At 45.7% G+C, this 19321-nt stretch overlaps 1 protein-coding gene across 4 annotated transcripts in view; it reads right to left on the minus strand.

Annotated features, from left to right (window-relative positions):
* Positions 1 to 17744, minus strand: part of LOC141156357 (uncharacterized) — a 131643-nt gene extending 113899 nt beyond the window's left edge. For 2 of the 4 annotated variants that reach the window (XM_073642547.1, XM_073642542.1), the window contains exon 1: positions 17471 to 17713. In XM_073642547.1, the coding sequence (XP_073498648.1) occupies positions 17471 to 17476 (6 nt within the window). In that variant the 5' untranslated portion in view covers positions 17477 to 17713. Of the gene's footprint in view, positions 1 to 17470 lie in introns of all 4 variants that reach the window. The other 2 variants (XM_073642544.1, XM_073642546.1) reach the window with 2 other exon arrangements.
* Positions 17745 to 19321: the final 1577 nt, after the last annotated feature.

The raw sequence follows: 19321 nt of genomic DNA on the forward strand, positions 1-19321 counted from the left end.
AGGGGGAGACACAGATATAGGCATGTCATGCCCTTCTAAAATCCAAAAAGTGAGAAGCCGACACGGCCAGTCCGCTCCTGCCCGTGCCACCTCCGTGTCGCCGGGTTTGTGCCAGAGCCGCGGTGAACCCTGACGGCCAGCCCCCCTCTCCCAATACTGGTGCCTGTCCGCTGGTGGGTCGAGCCAGCTCTAAGCTTTTTAATTTAAATTGTCTCTCTAATTTGAATGAATACACTTTAAATCCATTTACAAGGATCTATTGGAGGGCAAGTCTCATGCCAGCAGCCGCGGTAATTCCAGCTCCAGTAGCGTCCACTAAAGCTGCTGCAGTTAAAAAGCTTTTATAAGGATCGAGCTCGGCTGTCCACCGCAAGGCATCCTACTGCCAGTCCCAGCCCCTATGCCTTGGGGTGCCTCCTGATGCTCTTCACTAAGTATCCCATGGTCCCGAAGCATTTCCTTTGAAAAAATTAAGTGTCTAAACTACAGGTGGTGCAGCTTGCTTAACAGCCGGGATAATCCGCTTACTAGCAGACACTGCTACTAGGCACAAAGTATTTCCTGGGCTAGATGCAGTTAAAAATTTGTAATTAGATACTCTCGTTGGATGCTGAGAAAGCATTCCATAGAGTCTCCTGGCACGCCATATATGATTCTCTTAAAAAGCTTGGGGTAGGGGTCTAGGGGACCCTTTTATAGCCAAAATCACGGCCCTGTATCGCAATACGTCACCTAGGCTGAAGATAAATGGAACTGTAGCACCCTGAGGGCTCGGTTGCTAAAGACGTATTGCACCTCACCCAGAGGTGTGAAATCTCACTCTCAGGTAAGGATGGAGTGTGGATCAGGACCCGACACCTGCATGCATTACACCACATTGCCGTGGGGCAGGGCGACCAATATGCCCCTGAGATGGGCACGACAGTCCCTGTCCCTGGCTGGAGTGGGGGGAGGGAACACTGAGGAAGGGGAACCCTGTAGTGCAGGAGCAGGGAGGAAGCAGTTCCTGGGTGCATTGAGAAGGGAGTATAAAAGGTGGGCACCATCTTAGTTCAGTGCAGAGAAGTCTGAGCAGAAGTGGCAGGGAGCAGGGGCTCTGCATGAGCTCTGCTCCGGAGGCGGGCCTAGTAACAGAGGCCCAGGCCTGGAAGAGGGAGAAGGAAGGAAGAGGAGCGGAGAAGGCTCCAGGAACGAGGAATGAAGGGATCCCAGGGGTGCGGACGGGCGAGTCGCCACCGCACGCCCGAATCCACCTGCGTGGAGGGGTCAGGCCAAAGGGGGAGACCGGTCCCCGAACTAGTGGAGGCAGGAAACGACCCTCAGCTAGAAACCGGAGGCTCTGACATTTTATGTGGCGCAGCCCCTCGCTACACCCGCTAGGAAGGCACCACATAGGGTCAGGGAAACTGGCGCCAAGTTTACCAAGAGGAGGCCCGAGGCAGCCGGACAGAAGTGTTGGTAAGAAAGGCCAGACAAAGGACACACAAACGGGGTCCTGTGAAGTGCTCCAAAGTTATCTGGGAGTTGTCTGAGCCCCTCACCCGGTGAGCACAGTACGACGTGGGCAGCCGTTACCTGCAGACGTGGTCTGGATAATAAGAACTGTGAGTAAAGGCCCTGAACTGCATCACTGACTCCGTGTCGTTACTGCTGCTGCCCTGCACCATCACCCCCATCCTCCGCATACACTGCCCTGAGGCTATACTCCTCCCGTGGGGAGTTATGCTACGCTCTGCTGCACCCACAACACCAGCCTCAGTGGTCTGCCCTGTAGCGGCGGTTCACTCTGACCGCAATCCACGGGTGGCGTAGTCGGACATTTAAACATGAAAACCACATAAATAGTTCCGCCACTGGTTTGACCGCCCTGAGCCACGGAACTGGGTCGCCGCCACGAAGACTACAACCACCAGCATCCACCAAAAAGGGTCCGGCTCCGGGTGTCCCAAGGCCCAGGGGGTGCGTCAGAACATTTTCATCACCTTTCACAATCACCAATGGGACAAGGCAGGGATGTCCTCTGTCCCCTCTCTTATACATCCTAGTGACGGAGCACCTGCTCTCATCAATTCGCCATAACCCCAATATTAGGTGGATTGAGGTGGGAGGCACCGAGTACAAGTGCTCTCTATTTGCTGATGATGTCCTAGTATATATCACTCAATCACATATATCCATCCATGCTGTTATGGCTGAAATAGATCACTTTGTTACATGGTAAAATTTTAAAATCAATGCAGCGAAGTCTGAGGCCCTCGATGTCTCCCTCCCCAAATCCATATAGGATTCCATCCAGTCCAACTTTCCCTTTGCCTGGCCCTCACAGGGTATCAAATACTTAGGAATTCCTATTCATAGAGACCTCTCCCATCTATGTTATCTTAATTTTGGGCCCTTTATTGAACAACTCCATACAGACCACGGTTGGCAAGTTAGAACTGTAAGATTCACTACGTGAACCACTGGTGTTTTGTGGAAAAGCACATGTACACTGCGTTCCAAATTATTATACAAAAAGTGTTTAGGAGTGATAAGGGAAGAATTTGTTTGTTTGTCAGTTAAACTCATTGATGGTGATGTGTGTCAGGGCTCTTTATATCACTGTAAGCAATTGCAGACACCTGTGCTAATTAGTTTGGCAGGTGTGTCCAATGAAAGGCAAGACTACTTAAGAAGGCTCTCTCACATTATTAAGCAGCCTACATTTTCTGCCAAAATGGGAAAGAAAAAGGATGTGTCGGCTGCTGAGAAGCAACAAATTGTGGAGTGTTTAGGTCAAGGCATGACTACAATCAACATTGTGCGATGATCAGGATGAAGTGTCCTGGCAATCAAGAAGTATGTAGCTGATTCACAGTACACACGTGTGCGTGCTGATAAGGGCAAATTGAGGACTCTTTCCTACAGGCAATTACGTCAGGTTGAAAGAGCAGCGGCAAAAAAGCCTTGTCATAGCAGCAGACAAGTTTTTGAAGCTGCTTGTGCCTCCAACGTCCCCCGAACAACAAGATGCAGGGTCCTTCAGAGGTTTGCAGCTGTGCATGCGCCATCCTGTCGACCTCCTCTATCCACTTCACACAAGCAGAAACGGCTCCAGTGGGCCAAACATTACATGAAGACTGATTTCAAAACTGTTTTGTTCACGGATGAGTGCCGTGCAGCGCTCGATGGTCCAGATGGATGGAGTGGAGGATGGCTGGTTGATGGACACCCCACGCAAACACGGCTACAGCGCCAACAAGGAGGAGGTGGAGTAATGTTTTGGGCTGGAATCATGGGGAGAGAGATTGTCGGCCCCTTTAGGATCCCTGAAGGCGCTAAAGATGAACTCCATAATGTATGTGGATTTTCTCAAACAGCACTTCCTGCCATGGTTCAAGAAGAAGAACCGTGTATTTCACAGCAAGATCATTTTTCTGCATGATAATGCACCATCTCATGCTGCACATAAAACATCTGCATCTCTGGCTGATATGGGCATAAAAGGGGACAAACTTATGGTGTGACCCCCATGCTCCCCTGACCTCTACCCCATTCAGAACCTTTGGAGCATCATTAAAAGGAGTGTCTATGATGGCGGGAGGCAGTTCACATCTAAGCAACAGCTCTGGGAGGGTATTCTGTCCTCATGCAAAACAATTGAAGCAGAAACCATCCAAAACCTGACAAATTCAATGGACGAGAGAGTTCAGAAGCTCCTTTCGAACAAGGGGTCCTATGTGAAAATGTAACATCACCTAGAATAGTTTTGAGTTGAAAACTGTTTGATTTCAGTTTCTAACAACCTGCTAATGCTTATAATTTCAAAAATGACCATTTTTTTGGTCTTTATTAAAATGAAAAGGTTGATCGAAATGTTTGGGGGATCTAAGAGTGTGGCAACCCAGTAGTCATGATTACTTCGAATTCTGACAATATGAGGGTCATGCTGCAGGTAGTGCAGCAAGAAGGCACTTATGTGCCTTGCGCATCTCGGAGCCCCAAAATTATTTTCCGGGCTAGATGCAGCTAAAAATTATTTTTAATTTTAAATCTGCTGAAGCTTTAGTATAGATGGCCTAATAGGATCAGTGCTGCACACTGCTACAAAGCCCAAATTATTTTCCAGTCAAGATACAGATAAACATGATTAGTAATTTGAAAGCTTAAAACGGTTGGTAGGGTGATTTTAACCAATCATCAAGCTTTTACTCTCCCCAGGATGACACAGGGGTAGAAAAGTCGTTTCGGATCCATGATTTGTTCATCTTTATGAACGCGAGTCTGTCTACATTATCAGTGGAGAGCCGCGTGCGCTTATCTGTCAGCACACCACCAGCAGCGCTGAACACACGTTCAGACAGAACGCTGGCTGCGGGGCATGACAAGATCTCCAAGGCGTAAGTGGCTAGCTCCGGCCATTTATCCAGATTGGAAGCCCAAAAAGAGCAAGGGTCCAGTGACACAGTCGTGGCTTCAATGTTTACTTGGAGATACTCCTGTACCATCGTCTCTAGGCGTTGACTATGTGTCAGACTTCTTGTCTCCTGTGGCCTTGCAAAGGATGGGCTAAAAAAGTGGTGAAATGATTCCGCAAAATTGATGTTACCAGCAGATACTGTGGTTCTGTCACGGTTTGAGTGCTGAACACTTGACGGTCCCACGGTTGGCAAGTTGGAACTGTGAGATTCACTACGTGCACCACTGGTATTTTGTGGAAAAGCACATGTAAGATTCTGCAACAGTCTCTGCTGATACTCCTGCATGCGTGCATCCCTTTCTATGGCAGGAATAATTTCTGCAAATTTACTTTTGTACCGGGGATCTAACAGTGTGGCAAACCAGTAGTCAGGATTATTTCTAATTCTCACAATTCGAGGGTCATGTTGCAGGTAGTGCAGCAAGAAGGCACTCATGTGTGTTGCGCATCCAGGAGCACCAAGTCCCTGTTGTGTTGGTGGCGAGGTAACAATCATGCTTCCTTCCTCTGTCCTCTCCCCCCAACCTCGCACAACAGAAATGTGATCAAGGTCTCCCTCATCTGATGAGTCTTCCATCAGTTCGTCCTCCACTTCTTCCTGGGCTCCTGCACCTTCCTCACTAGTTTGGCTGCTACCATGCGCCCTGGTAAAACCATCTCCCCCACCCTCACATGCCTGCCGCCTTGGTGCTGCCGACCGTCTGGACCTTGCAGATGTTAGCCCTTCCGCATACAACTCCTCCTCCTCTACTTCCTCCACCTCCTCTTGTGCCACCACCTGACTCCGAATTCTGTTTAACATGTGCTCCAGCATGTAAATCACCGGAATAGTCATGCTGATAATGGCATCGTCAGCACTAAACATCTTCGTCGCCATTTCAAAACTGTGCAGAAGGGTGCATAGGTCCCTGATCTGAGACCACTCCTCCAGCGTGATTTGCCCCACCTCTGAATCTCGTTGGCCCAGGCTATACGTCAGAACGTATTGCACCAGGGCTTGTCGGTGCTGCCACAGTCGCTGCAACATGTGCAGAGTTGAATTCCACCGGGTAGGCACATCGCATTTTAGCCGGTGAAGTGGCAGGCCCAACGACTTCTGTAGAGATGTAAGTCGCTGAGCTGCGGGATGCGAACGGCGGAAGTGAGCACACAGCGACCGTGCCCTCTGCAGAAGGCCATCTAGTCTGGGATAGTGGGCTAAAAATTGCTGGACAACCAGGTTCAACACGTGAGCCATACAAGGCACGTGTGTGACATTGCCCCGGCGAAGGGCCGCACCCAGGTTTGCAGCATTGTCGCACACGGCCTTCCCTGGTTTCAGGTCCAGTGGAGACAACCATTCATGAAATTGGTTCTCCAGAGCTGACCACAACTCCTCAGCTGTGTGACTCACATTTCCCAGACATTTCAATGTAAAAACCGCCTGATGACGTTGAGCCCTACTGCCAGCATAGTAAGGAGGTGTGCAGGATCCCTTCTGCGCAGTTAGAAAGCTTGTGGCATGACCAGACAGGCTTTGGGTGCAGGTGGAAGACCGAGAGGAGGTTGAGGAGGCAGAAGCAGTGGAGGAACTTTGACATAAAGAGGATTGACGCACAACTCGTGGGGACGGCAAGACTTGGACAGCAGCCCCTTGTCCTGCTGTCACCATAGTTACCCAGTGCCCAGTCAGCGACATGTAACGCCCCTGTCCATGCCTACTCGTCCAAGTGTCTGTGGTGAAATGCACCCTGTCACACACAGAGTTTCTCAAAGAAGCGGTGATGTTGTGTGCGACATGCTGGTGGAGCGCAGGCACACCTTTCTTTGAGAAGTAGTGCCGACTGGGCATCTGGTACTGGGGCACTGCGACGGACATAAGGTCTCGAAAATCCTCTGTGTCCACCAGGCGGAAAGGCAGCATTTCTGTAGCCAAGAGCTTGCAGATGGTGAAATTCAACCTCTTAGCTTCCTCATGGCTAGGAGGAAATGGTCTTTTACTTGTCCACATCTGAGGGACCGAGGGCTGGCTATTGTGCTTAGACGGGGTTGATAAGGGTGTCCCCGGCAAACTGCCGGTCTGTGAGGAAGATGCAGGCGGACATGTTAGGTTGCCTTGATCCAAAGGTGGTGCTATCGATGTCGGACAGCGCTCAACACCAGCTGGTGTTACCACCTCCAAAGAAAATGATGACCTGCCAATCACGCTGGCTGTTGCGGGTAAAGAGGTGGCAGGTCTGCGCCCCAAAACAGGTGTGACTGCTGTCCCCCCAGTCACAGAGGATGAAGAGGCCGCGGATGCACAAGATATGGCAGACGGTGATTGGCCCGGCCGGCTAGGCCGCATTGTAGCACACTGAGCTTCCCACTGCAACTTATGCTTCATGTCCATGTGCCGGTTCATGCATGAAGTACTCAAACTATGTATTTTTTGGCCTCTACTGCTTTTGCTGACAAATGTTACAGATAACACGAGTTGGGTCATCTTTATCGATCTGAAAAAATGCCCAGGCTATGCAAGGCTTAGCACCCATGCGACCTGAAGAGCCACCACGACTTGTGGTGAGAGGCAGAGTTGTGTTTGAGGATGCAGTTGTTGACGTGCTTCCAGTACTACGTCTCTGTCCAGGAAGGCGCAATCTGACCTCGTCGTCACTAGCATCTTCCTCCACCTCCTCTGCTGACCTCATCTCTTGGCTGACTGTGGGTTGACAGTAAGTGGGATCTCCGACCTCATCATCATCACCCTGTGCGTTATCACACCCGTCGTCCTCCGAGCCAACCTGTTCCTGCCCTGACAAAAAACTAAAGTTGTCGCTCCAATCAGGTATTTGAGTCTTATCATCGTCTTCCTCATTGTCTCCACCAACAGGAGTTACAGTTTGGGAATGAGGGTCTACATTATGGTCAGAACCTTCTGCGTCTGGTCCTGGATCCGACTCAAAGATTCTGGGCATCAGTGCAGATCATTTCCTCGTCTGGATTCACAGAAGCGCTGGAGTCGACCTCTGATTCCCAGGCTATAGTATGAGTAAACAGCTCTGCAGACTCAACCATCTGTTCTACCTCATACTCAGACGGGCAGCTGGAGATTTGGGAGCTGTGAGGAAGCAAGTGCGTTTTGGGTGACACCTTTGAGGACTGGAGTATTTGTGATGTTGAAGTTGATGTGGAGGAGAGCCCACTTAAAGGAGCACTTGATATCCGTTGAAGCACCTGCTGTTTTTGTGCCTCATCTGGAATTTGTAGCGATTGGCGTGGCCGTAAGAAAGGGATCTTATCACATTGTCCGCTAAAAGAAGTAGACATTTTAGTTTGGCTGGAAGATGGTCTTTCTTCTGCACCTACCCCACGGACACAACCTTTTTTCCCCTTCCCAACACGCCTATTCCCCTTTCCACCAGCAGCAGGCCTTTTTCCACTCATTTTGGTGGTTAACTAATTCACAACTCTGGAGTTGTTTGCACAAAAAAACAATGGATGGTAACCGAGCAGAGCTGAGTGGCCAAACTGTGGTATTAGGCCAAAACTATTGGCTGGGTTAGATGCAGAAAAAAATTATTTTTAATTTGCAACCTGATGGAGGTCAGTATAGATGGACTAATAGACGAAGTCCCACACACCGCTAGAAGCCCAAATATTTTTTCAGAGCTAGATGCAGAAAATTTTTTTATTCAATTTGCAACCTGATGGAGGTCAGTATAGATGGACTAATAGACCAAGTCCCACACACTGCTAGAAGCCCAAATATTTTTTCAGAGCTAGATGCAGAAAAAAATTATTTTTAATTTGCAACCTGATGGAGGTCAGTATAGATGGACTAATAGACCAAGTCCCACACACTGCTAGAAGCCCAAATATTTTTTCAGAGCTAGATGCAGAAAAAAATTATTTTTAATTTGCAACCTGATGGAGGTCAGTATAGATGGACTAATAGACCAAGTCCCACACACCGCTAGAAGCCCAAATATTTTTTCAGAGCTAGATGCAGAAAAAAATTATTTTTAATTTGCAACCTGATGGAGGTCAGTATAGATGGACTAATAGACCAAGTCCCACACACCGCTAGAAGCCCAAATATTTTTTCAGAGCTAGATGCAGAAAAAAATTATTTTTAATTTGCAACCTGATGTAGGTCAGTATAGATGGACTAATAGACGAAGTCCCACACACTGCTAGAAGCCCAAATATTTTTTCAGAGGTAGATGCAGAAAAAAATTATTTTTAATTTGCAACCTGATGGAGGTCAGTATAGATGGACTAATAGACCAAGTCCCACACACCGCTAGAAGCCCAAATATTTTTTCAGAGCTAGATGCAGAAAAAAATTATATTCAGTTTGCAACCTGATGGAGGTCAGTATAGATGGACTAATAGAATGATGCTATGCCCAAAAGATTTTACTTCACTAGGTGCAGTAAAAAAATTGGTATTCTATACACAGGTGTTATATCTTGCAACACAGATAGGCTACTCCACTGACTAACACACTCTGCAATAGGCCAAAAAGGATTAGCTTTGCTAGATTCAGCCAAATGCTGTGAAAAAAACTTGCACAGCACTGGCACAGACCTGCCTGGCAAAAACTGATAGGAACTCATGTAACCTAGTCCTGAAAAGGACTCCAATTACAATTAGTCTTTACTCCCACAACCTATCTATTTAAGAGCACAGACCTCCCTGATAAAAGTCGTAGGAAATGCTGTAACCTAGTCCTTAAAAGGACTGCAATCACAACTATTCCCTACTCCCAAGCTATCTGTATATTTGTGCGAAAATTGGCTTGAAATTAACAAGGTATAGCACACACAGCAACAGCGGTGCCGTCTAACACGCAGCTGCAGCAGTGAGAAAATGGTGGCGACGGGGAAAATGGCTTGGTGTGAGGTTCTGAGACTTTCTATCATGGTTTTTTCATGTTGTGCTTAGATCTTGTTTTTTCCCTGCAGCCATCTTGCTTTCTGTTTTGTGCATCCATTTTGCCCTCAGTTGTAATGGAGTCTTCAGCCTCTATGTCTCCACCCTGTTTTTCTGCCATTTGCACTTAAGCAGCCTCAGCTGTTAGTTCAGTGCTTCTGAATCCTGTCTGCAGCCAGTCTGTAACATTGCTTCCTGAAGCCTCTGGACTAAGCTCTTCAAGTCAGCTTCACTCTCTGAGGAATCCTCATAGTTTACCTGCCTGTCTGAAGTTCCCATTTATGGATCTGAGTCTTCTTACCTGCTGGATCACTGGACTACTGCTTTACTCAAAGGACTTCTCAGCACCCGTAAGAGAGACTTTGCTTATTGCTTAAAGACTGTCTTTTGTTGTTGTGCCTTTTGCAACTCCGGGGAATCCGGGGTTAATCCAGTTACACCAGGAGGTGTTCCCTTTTGCTCAGAGACTTGTATATTACTGTGCATCTGCTTGTATGACGTAATACAAGAATATTACTTTATCAAGACCTGTGTTTCTTGTACTTCCTTGCACTCATGCCAAGACTCCATATACACTGAATTCTACACTTTACAAGATTCAGAAGCCACAAGATGGAGTCAGCTGGGTCTGGGAGTATTGATGCCCGCATTAAGAAATTGTATGAGGTGACTAACTCAATCCTCACTGATTTGCAGACTTTAAAGGCGAACTTTGCAGGTCTGCAGGATCGTAGCGATCACAGCCTACAGGTGCTTGGTCAAAATTTTCGAGATTTCTGCACCCGGACTGAAGCTTTGGAGGAGTTAGTTCGTGCACCAGTTCCTACCCCGGTATCGGGCCTCCCCAAGTTACCACCTTTTCGCTTTGGCGGAGAACGAGAAAAATTCAGGGGATTCCTCAATCAATGCAAACTGTTTTTTGCCACCCAGGCATCACAATACCCTACTGACCGATCTAAGGTACTAACAATAATCATGCTTCTCACTGACAAGGCCCTAGCATGGGCGAACCCTTTGATTGAGACTAATGATGCATGTCTGGACGATCTAAATACTTTCATATTGGCCCTGGGGCAAATGTTTGATGATCCCAATCGCAGTGCTATAGCAGAAGCTGCCATGCTAACCTTGCGTCAAGGTAAACGCTCAGTAGCAGAATATGCGCTGGATTTTAGGAGATGGGCCCTCGACACTACTTGGAATAGCTCCGCCAAGAAATCCATTTTCCGGAAGGGGTTGTCTTCTGAAGTTAAAGATGAGCTCGCCCGTGCTGACCCTCCCACTGCTTTGGGAGATTTCATCAATTTCTGCATCCGGATCGATGCCCGGCTTACGGAACGTAGACAGGAGAGATGGTCGGCAATTAATCGTGTTAACAGATACCTTCTTCCCTCTCCAACTAGAGACTTTGTTCCTCTGACTCCTCGAGAAGCTGAACCTGAACCCATGCAAGTGGACTCTCTACAGAAACGGGTCAGTGACGCACGTAAGGAGCATCGGTTGAAGGAGAATCTATGTTTCTACTGCGGTAAGTCTGGGCACTTCATTATAAACTGTCCCAGCCATTCCCGTAAGGCTACTGCTGCAGTTATACACTGTGAATGCTGTGAAAAGGGGTCTGTGATGGCGGCTCGGGAACTCTTGTCTGACCCGGCTGCACCTATAGATATTGACTATTCAGACTTAAACTCTGTCACATCTGAGCCTGATTCACATATCAATGCTGCAATTTTTCCGGTTTCCTCTGCTGTGTCTCGTCCGAACTGCAACAAGAACAGTTCTCATTGTCTTCTTTCTATTAAACTCTGGATTAATGCTGTTTGGGTGTCCACTTCAGCTATGATTGATTCTGGAGCTAGCGGCAATTTTATGGACATTTCCTTTGCCCAAAGACACGGAATACGTTCTGTGAAGAGGACAACCCCTGTACAGATGGAGACAGTGGATGGCTCTCTGTTAAGTTCAGGACCCGTGGATCAGGAGACGGTACCCGTCAAGGTTTTCATGGGGAAAGGTCATCTAGAGAGACTGTCATTTATGCTCATCACTTCTCCACATTTCCCCATTATTTTAGGATTACCTTGGTTGCAGATTCAGAACCCTACAATAAATTGGGAAACCAAGGAGCTGCATTTCCCGGAGAAGAAGACAATTCCCGGGGTTATGATTTGCTCCACTCCGGTAATTTCCACACCATCAGTCTTCAAGCTGCCGCCCATGTATAGTGAGTATGCTGACATCTGTGATAAGAAGAATGCTGACCAGCTTCCTCCCCACCGTCCCTATGACTGCCCAATTGAACTATTACCAGGTGCAGCAATACCCTTTGGTAATATTTACCCTCTGGCAGGCCCAGAACTAAAGGCGTTGAAAGACTAGATCGATGAAAATCTAGCTAAAGGCTTTATACGTCCCTCTTCTTCCCCTGCAGGTGCACCCATCTTTTTTGTAAAGAAAAAGGACGGATCTCTTAGACCCTGTATAGATTATCGGGAGCTTAATAAGGTCACCATCAGGAATCGCTACCCACTACCCTTGATCCCCGAATTGTTGGAGAGGGTACGACAGGCTAAGATTTTTACTAAATTAGATCTTCGTGGGGCCTACAATCTGGTCCGCATTAGGCCAGGTGATGAGTGGAAGACAGCTTTCAGGTCACGTTACGGGCATTTTGAATATCAAGTCATGCCGTTCGGCTTATGCAATGCGCCAGCAACATTTCAACATTTAGCCAATGACATCTTCAGGGATCTTTTGGATACATTTGTGGTGATTTATTTGGACGATATTTTAATTTTCTCTAATTTCATAGATGAACATCATGAACATGTGAGGACGGTCTTGGGACGTCTAAGAATGCACCGCCTCTATATCAAGCCTGAGAAATGCGAGTTTCATGTAACTAAGATCCAGTTTTTGGGGTACGTAATTTCTTCACAGGGAATAACCATGGATGTGAGGAAGACTCAGGCTATTCAGGACTGGCCAGTGCCCAGGAATGTGGAAGAGGTTCAGCGCTTCATCGGGTTTGCAAATTTTTACAGGCGTTTTATCAGGAACTTTTCTGAAATAGTGTCACCCATCACACAGCTGACCCGTAAGAAGTCTACCTTTGCCTGGACCTCTCAAGCCCAAGAAGCGTTCTCCCGTCTTAAGACCAGATTCACGACGGCACCCATCTTGGTGCACCCAGATCCTGAACTCGCTTTCATAATAGAGGTGGATGCTTCGGACTGTGCCATTGGAGCTATACTCTCCCAAAGGATAGGTGAGAACAGTATTTTACATCCTTGTGCTTTCTTTTCTCAGCGATTGTCGTCAGCAGAAAAGAACTATGACGTAGGGAACAGAGAACTGCTGGCCATTATTGCCGCCTTCAAGGAATGGAGACATCATCTTCAAGGAGCATCTCAGCAGATAGTTGTACTGACGGACCACCGCAATCTGGAATTCATTAGGTCGGCCAAGTGCCTGACCCCTCGTCAGGCCCGCTGGAGTCTTTTTCTAAATCAATTTAATTTCGTAATTTCCTATAGGCCTGGTTCCCGCAATGGAAAGGCCGATGCATTATCTAGGATCCACTCAATTGAGACCACTCCAATCATGACACCTAAGACCATTCTTCCTGATTCCAAGGTCCTGGGGGTGATCCATAATCAAGATTTATTAAACGACATTAAGGAAGCTTATCAACTGGATTCCTTGTTAGAACAACCTTCTAACGAGGTAAGTCTGACTTATAAGAATGGTGTGTGGATGCAGGGACAACGCTTGTATATACCTGAGACTGTCAGATTGAGAGTACTGCATTTAGTTCATGACTCTAAGATGGCGGGTCACAGAGGAAGTCTAAAGACTCAGGAGTTTCTATCCCGTTTCTTTTGGTGGCCCACCTACAGGAAGGATGTCCTAAATTATGTTGCTTCTTGTGAAGTCTGCGCCAGATTCAAGACACCACGTTCCTCACCTACAGGTCTTTTGCAGCCCTTGCCCATCCCATCCCGCCCTTGGGGCTCAATTTCTATGGATTTCATTGTGGAGTTGCCAAACTCTCAGGGGAAAAACTCCATTTTGGTGGTGGTGGATCGTTTGACAAAGGCAGCTCACTTTATTGCTTGTACCGGTTTACCTTCTGCCAAACAGACATCAGACTTAATCGTTCAAAATGTGTTTCGCCTACATGGAGTACCAGATGAAGTCATTTCTGATCGGGGGGTGCAATTCACTTCAAAATTTTGGCAGAGTTTCTGCGCTGCTTTAGACATTAAAGTTAATCTCTCTTCTGCATTTCACCCCCAGACAAATGGACAAACTGAACGCACCAATCAGACCCTGGAGCAATATCTCCGCTGCTTTATTTGCCATCTGCAGGATGATTGGGTGGATCTTCTCCCATTGGCTGAGTTTTCATATAATAACTCACAGAGCGCTTCCACAAAGCAATCTCCATTTTTTGCCAATTTAGGCTATCATCCTAACATTCTTCCTTGGTTTCCCATAGATACGCCTCTACCAGCTGTGGCCGACAGAATTTCTTCCCTGCAACAAAATCTGGAGGTGTTAAAGGAGAATCTGGAATCAGCTCGGGAAAGGTATAAAAAAGCAGCCGATAAATTTCGAAAGCCAGCACCAGACTTCAAGGTAGGAGATTTAGTCTGGTTGTCAACCAAGAATTTGAACTTAAGAATTCCATCATCTAAACTTGGACAAAAGTACGTGGGTCCTTATAAGATTAACAAGATTATAAGTGCAGTGGCTTATCGTCTTCAACTTCCTAAATCTATGAGAATTCACCCAGTGTTTCACGTGTCTTTACTTAAGGCAGCAGTTCCTAATATATTTCTTGGACGGTCTCCTTCCCCTCCTGATCCAGTGTTGATCGATGGACAGGAAGAATTTGTGGTGGAAAAGATTCTGGACTCTAGGCTGCACAGAAATCGTCTCCAATACTTGATCAAATGGCAGGGCTACTCAGTGGAAGATAACTCTTGGGAACCAGTTGACAACATCAATGCCCCCCGTTTACTCCGCCAGTTCCATCAGAGGTACCCAGACAAACCTGGTTCGGAGCCGTCCGGAGGCCGTCCTCAAGGGGGGAGTAATGTGAGGTTCTGAGACTTTCTATCATGGTTTTTTCATGTTGTGCTTAGATCTTGTTTTTTCCCTGCAGCCATCTTGCTTTCTGTTTTGTGCATCCATTTTGCCCTCAGTTGTAATGGAGTCTTCAGCCTCTATGTCTCCACCCTGTTTTTCTGCCATTTGCACTTAAGCAGCCTCAGCTGTTAGTTCAGTGCTTCTGAATCCTGTCTGCAGCCAGTCTGTAACATTGCTTCCTGAAGCCTCTGGACTAAGCTCTTCAAGTCAGCTTCACTCTCTGAGGAATCCTCATAGTTTACCTGCCTGTCTGAAGTTCCCATTTATGGATCCGAGTCTTCTTACCTGCTGGATCACTGGACTACTGCTTTACTCAAAGGACTTCTCAGCACCCGTAAGAGAGACTTTGCTTATTGCTTAAAGACTGTCTTTTGTTGTTGTGCCTTTTGCAACTCCGGGGAATCCGGGGTTAATCCAGTTACACCAGGAGGTGTTCCCTTTTGCTCAGAGACTTGTATATTACTGTGCATCTGCTTGTATGACGTAATACAAGAATATTACTTTATCAAGACCTGTGTTTCTTGTACTTCCTTGCACTCATGCCAAGACTCCATATACACTGAATTCTACACTTTACACTTGGTCTTATAGGGCAAGGACATGTGACATACACTGCCAATCACACATGTCCTTGCTTGTATGAAAAAAAGCACTTCGCTCCGTGTGTGCGCTGCTGATAGGCTGACAGATTGCACCTCCCCACTGCAAATGCGGGAAAGAGAAAAAAAAATGGAGATCTTCATTGTTCCTGCAGAGATCCATCCCCTGCCCCTCCCCCCACCCCGCTGTACACTCAAACTGCGTATTAACATTAATTTTCATCATTACTGAGAAAAAATCCAGTTATGATTTTGGTGCACGAACAGTTATCGAACATAACCTCGAACAGCCGAATTTTTCTCAAATTGTTCGTGTTCGCCGACCGGCTCGAACACCGCCCAAAACAGCTCGAATTTGAGATTGGCGAACAGTTCGAGTAGAACAACGCTCATCTCTAATATTAACATACACTACCGTTCAAAAGTTAGGGGTCATTTAGAAATTTCATTATTTTTTAAATAAAAGCACATTTTTTTCAATGAAGCTAACATTACATGAATCAGAAATACACTGTATACATTGTTAATGTGGTAAACGACTATTCTAGCTGCAAATGTCTTGTTTTTATTGCAATATCTACATAGGTGTATAGAGGCCCATTTCCAACAACCACCACCACTCCAGTGTTTTAATGGTACATTGTGTTTGCTAACTGTGTAAGAAGGCTAATGGATGTTTAGAAAACCCTTGCACAAGTATGTTAGCCCAGCTGAAAACGGTTTGGCTGATTTGAGAAGCTATAATATTGACCTTCCTTTGAGCTAGTTGAGAATCTGAAGCATTACATTTGTTTGTTCTATGAAACTCTCAAAATGACCAGAAAAAGAGAACTTTCATATGAAACTCGACAGTCTATTCTTGTTCTTAGAAATGAAGGCTATTCCATGTGAGAAATTGCCAAGAAACTAAAAGATTTCCTACAACGGTGTGTTCTACTCCCTTCAGAGGAGAGCACAAACAGGCTCTAACCAGAGTAGAAAGAGAAGTGGGAGACCCCGCTGCACAACTGAGCAGCAAGACAACTACATTAGAGTCTCTAGTTTGAGAAATCGACGCCTCACAGCTCCTCAACTGGCAGCTTCATTAAATAGTAGACGCAAAACGCCAGTGTCAACGTCTACAGTGAAGAGGCGACTCTGGGATGCTGGCCTTCAGGGCAAAGTAAAAGCCATATCCGAGACTGGCTAATAAAAGGAAAAGATTAATATGGGCAAAAGAACACAGACATTGGACAGAGGAAGATTGGAAAAAAGTTTTATGGACAGACGAATCAAAGTTTGAGGTGTTTGGATCACACAGAAGAACATTTGTAAGGTGCAGAACAACTGAAAAGATGCTGGAAGAGTGCCTGATGCCATCTGTCAAGCATGGTAGAGGTAAATGTGATGGTCTGGGGTTGCTTTGGTGCTGGTAAAGTGGGAGATTTGTACAACGTAAATGGGATTTTGAATAAGGAAGGCTATCACTCCATTTTGCAACGCCATGCCATACCCTGTGGACAGCGCTTGATTGGAGCCAATTTCATCCTACAACAGGACAATGACCCAAAGCTCACCTCCAAATTATGCATGAACTATTTAGGGAAGAAGTAGGCAGCTGGTATTCTAACTGCAATGGAGTGGCCAGCACAGTCACCAGATCTCAACCCCATTGAGCTGTTGTAGGAGCAGCTTGACCGTACGGTACGCAAAAAGTGGCCATCAAGCAAATCCAACTTGTGGGAGGGGCTTAATTAAGCATGGGGTGAAATTTCTCAAGATTACCTCATCAAATTAACAGCTAGAATGCCAAAGGTCTGCAATTCTGTAATTGCTGCAAAGGGAGCATTCTTTGACGAAAGCAAAGTTTGAAGGAGAAAATTATTCTTTAAAAAAAAAAAAAAAATCATAATTTCTAACCTTGTCAATGTCTGGACTATATTTTCTATTCATTTTGCAACTCATTTGATAAATAAAAGTATGAATTTTCATGGAAAACACAAGTGTCTGGGTGACCCCAAACTTTTGAACGGTAGTGTATGTAAAAAACACAGGGTACTTAGTGAACATATTTTTAATTAAAAAAAACAAAAAAAAAAAACCATAAAAGTCATCACACCACGACATGGTGACCCAATCAGGCTGGTCCCTAAATCACCTCGCTATGTGCCAGCAGGCAGCATGCCTGCAAATAGATGGAGCTGAGAAAAGATCTGTGCCCGACTGGGTTTAACACCAGCTATACATAATAGTTGATGCTAACAATTAACAGGAAAGGAAACACATAAATCTAGTGTTACATCCCAACTTATTCATGAATCAATACTCTCCTGCAAATCTGTGAATGCCAAGAAAGAAACGTATTAGGTACAAACATTTTTACCTTCATGTTGAAGACACAGCTTTACTGGAGCCGAGTGCAAAACGATACTGAAAGTTCCTCCGTCTGGACACAGCAGTGACCTTTATTCTACTCAGCTCTACACAGATATGAGATGCGAGTCCTTGTCTGGTTAATTTATCTGGTTATTTTATGTTTGCTGATTCATTTTAGAAACTAGGAGAAAATTCTACTTTTAGATTGAGTTTACATGCTGCAGATTCTCTGTAGAAATTTGTTTCCTCAGCCGGGTGCATGGAAGGATTATAAATCTCTTTTAGAAGTTTGATTTCTGCGGCATACATTTCAGTATCAGGAATCTGCTATGTGAGAACATAACCTTGAGTTTTCTCACTTGGGAGTCCTGAGTGAAGGAAGTATGGATGCGGAGGCAGCATGGATTTATTGCCATGGAGTTCTCTGTAAGACCTTACCTGCCTCTATAAAACTACCACATACTAACAGAGAAAATCAGTAAACTCATCCTTCTTTCTCCTGACACCAGTTAATACTTGTCAACTGGAATACTATAAAAATTAAACAGAATTTATTTAGTCTGCTTTAATACATTAACTGAGCCCAGAATAACCAAATGTACAGTGCTTTGAAAAAGTATTCATAACTCTTGAACTTTTCACATTTTTTTTAATGTTACACCAGCAAAATGAAATGTATTTTATTGGCACTTTAGGTTATATACCAACACAAAGTAGCAAGTACAGGTGCTTCTCACAAAATTAGAATATCAAAAAGTTATTTTATTTCAGTTCTTCAATACAAAAAGTGAAACTCGTATATTATATTGAGTCATTACAAACAGAGTGATCTATTTCAAGAGTTTATTTCTGTTAATGTTGATTATGGCTTACAGCCAATGAAAACACACAAGTCATTATCTCAGTAAATTAGAATACTTTATAACAGCTTGAAAAATGTTTTTAAAATCGGAAGTGTTGGCCTACTGAAATGTATGTTCAGTAAATGCACTCAATACTTGGTCAGGGCTCCTTTTGCATCAATCACTGCATCAATGCGATGTGGCATGGAGGCAATCAGCCTGTGGCACTGCTGAAGTGTTATGGAAGCCCAGGTTGCTTTGATCGCAGCCTTTAGCTCATCTGCATTGTTGGGTCTGGTGTCTCATCTTCCATCTTGACAATACCCCATAGATTATCTGTGGGGTTAAGGTCAGGCGAGTTTGCTGGCCAACCAAGCACTGTGATACTGTTGTTTTAAACCAGGTATTGGTACTTTTGGCAGTGTGGACAGGTGCCAAGTCCTGCTGGAGAATGAAATTTCCATCTCCAAAAAGCTTGTCGACAGAGGGAAGCATGAAGTGCTCTAAAATTTCCTGGCAGACGGCTGCCCCGATTTTGGACTTAATAGAACACAGTGGACCTACACCAGCAGATGACATGGCTCCTTATGGCTCCACTGATTGTGGAAACTTCACACTACATCTCAAGCAGCTTGGATTGTGGCCTCTCCACTCTTCCTCCAGAGACTCTTTGACCTTGATTTCCAAATGAAATGCAAAATTTACTTTCAACTGAAAACAACACCTTGGACAACTGAGCAACAGTCCAGGTCTTTTTCTCCTTGGTCCAGGTAAGACGCTTCTCGCATGGTCTATTGGTCATAAGTGGCTTGACACAAGAAATGCAACACTTGTAGCCTATGTCCTGGATACATCTGTGTGTGGTGGCTCTTGAAGCAATGACTCCAGCAGCAGTCCTCTCCTTGTGAATCTCCCCCCAAATGTTTGAATGGCCCTTTCTTAACAATCCTTTCAAGGCTGCAGTTATCCCGGTTGCTTGTGCACCTTTTTCTACCACACTTTTTCCTTCCACTCAA

This window comes from Phyllobates terribilis, unplaced genomic scaffold, assembly GCF_046119375.1.
Source record: "Phyllobates terribilis strain yellow unplaced genomic scaffold, ASM4611937v1 Scaffold_8__6_contigs__length_399053987, whole genome shotgun sequence".
Taxonomy (NCBI): domain Eukaryota; kingdom Metazoa; phylum Chordata; class Amphibia; order Anura; family Dendrobatidae; genus Phyllobates; species Phyllobates terribilis.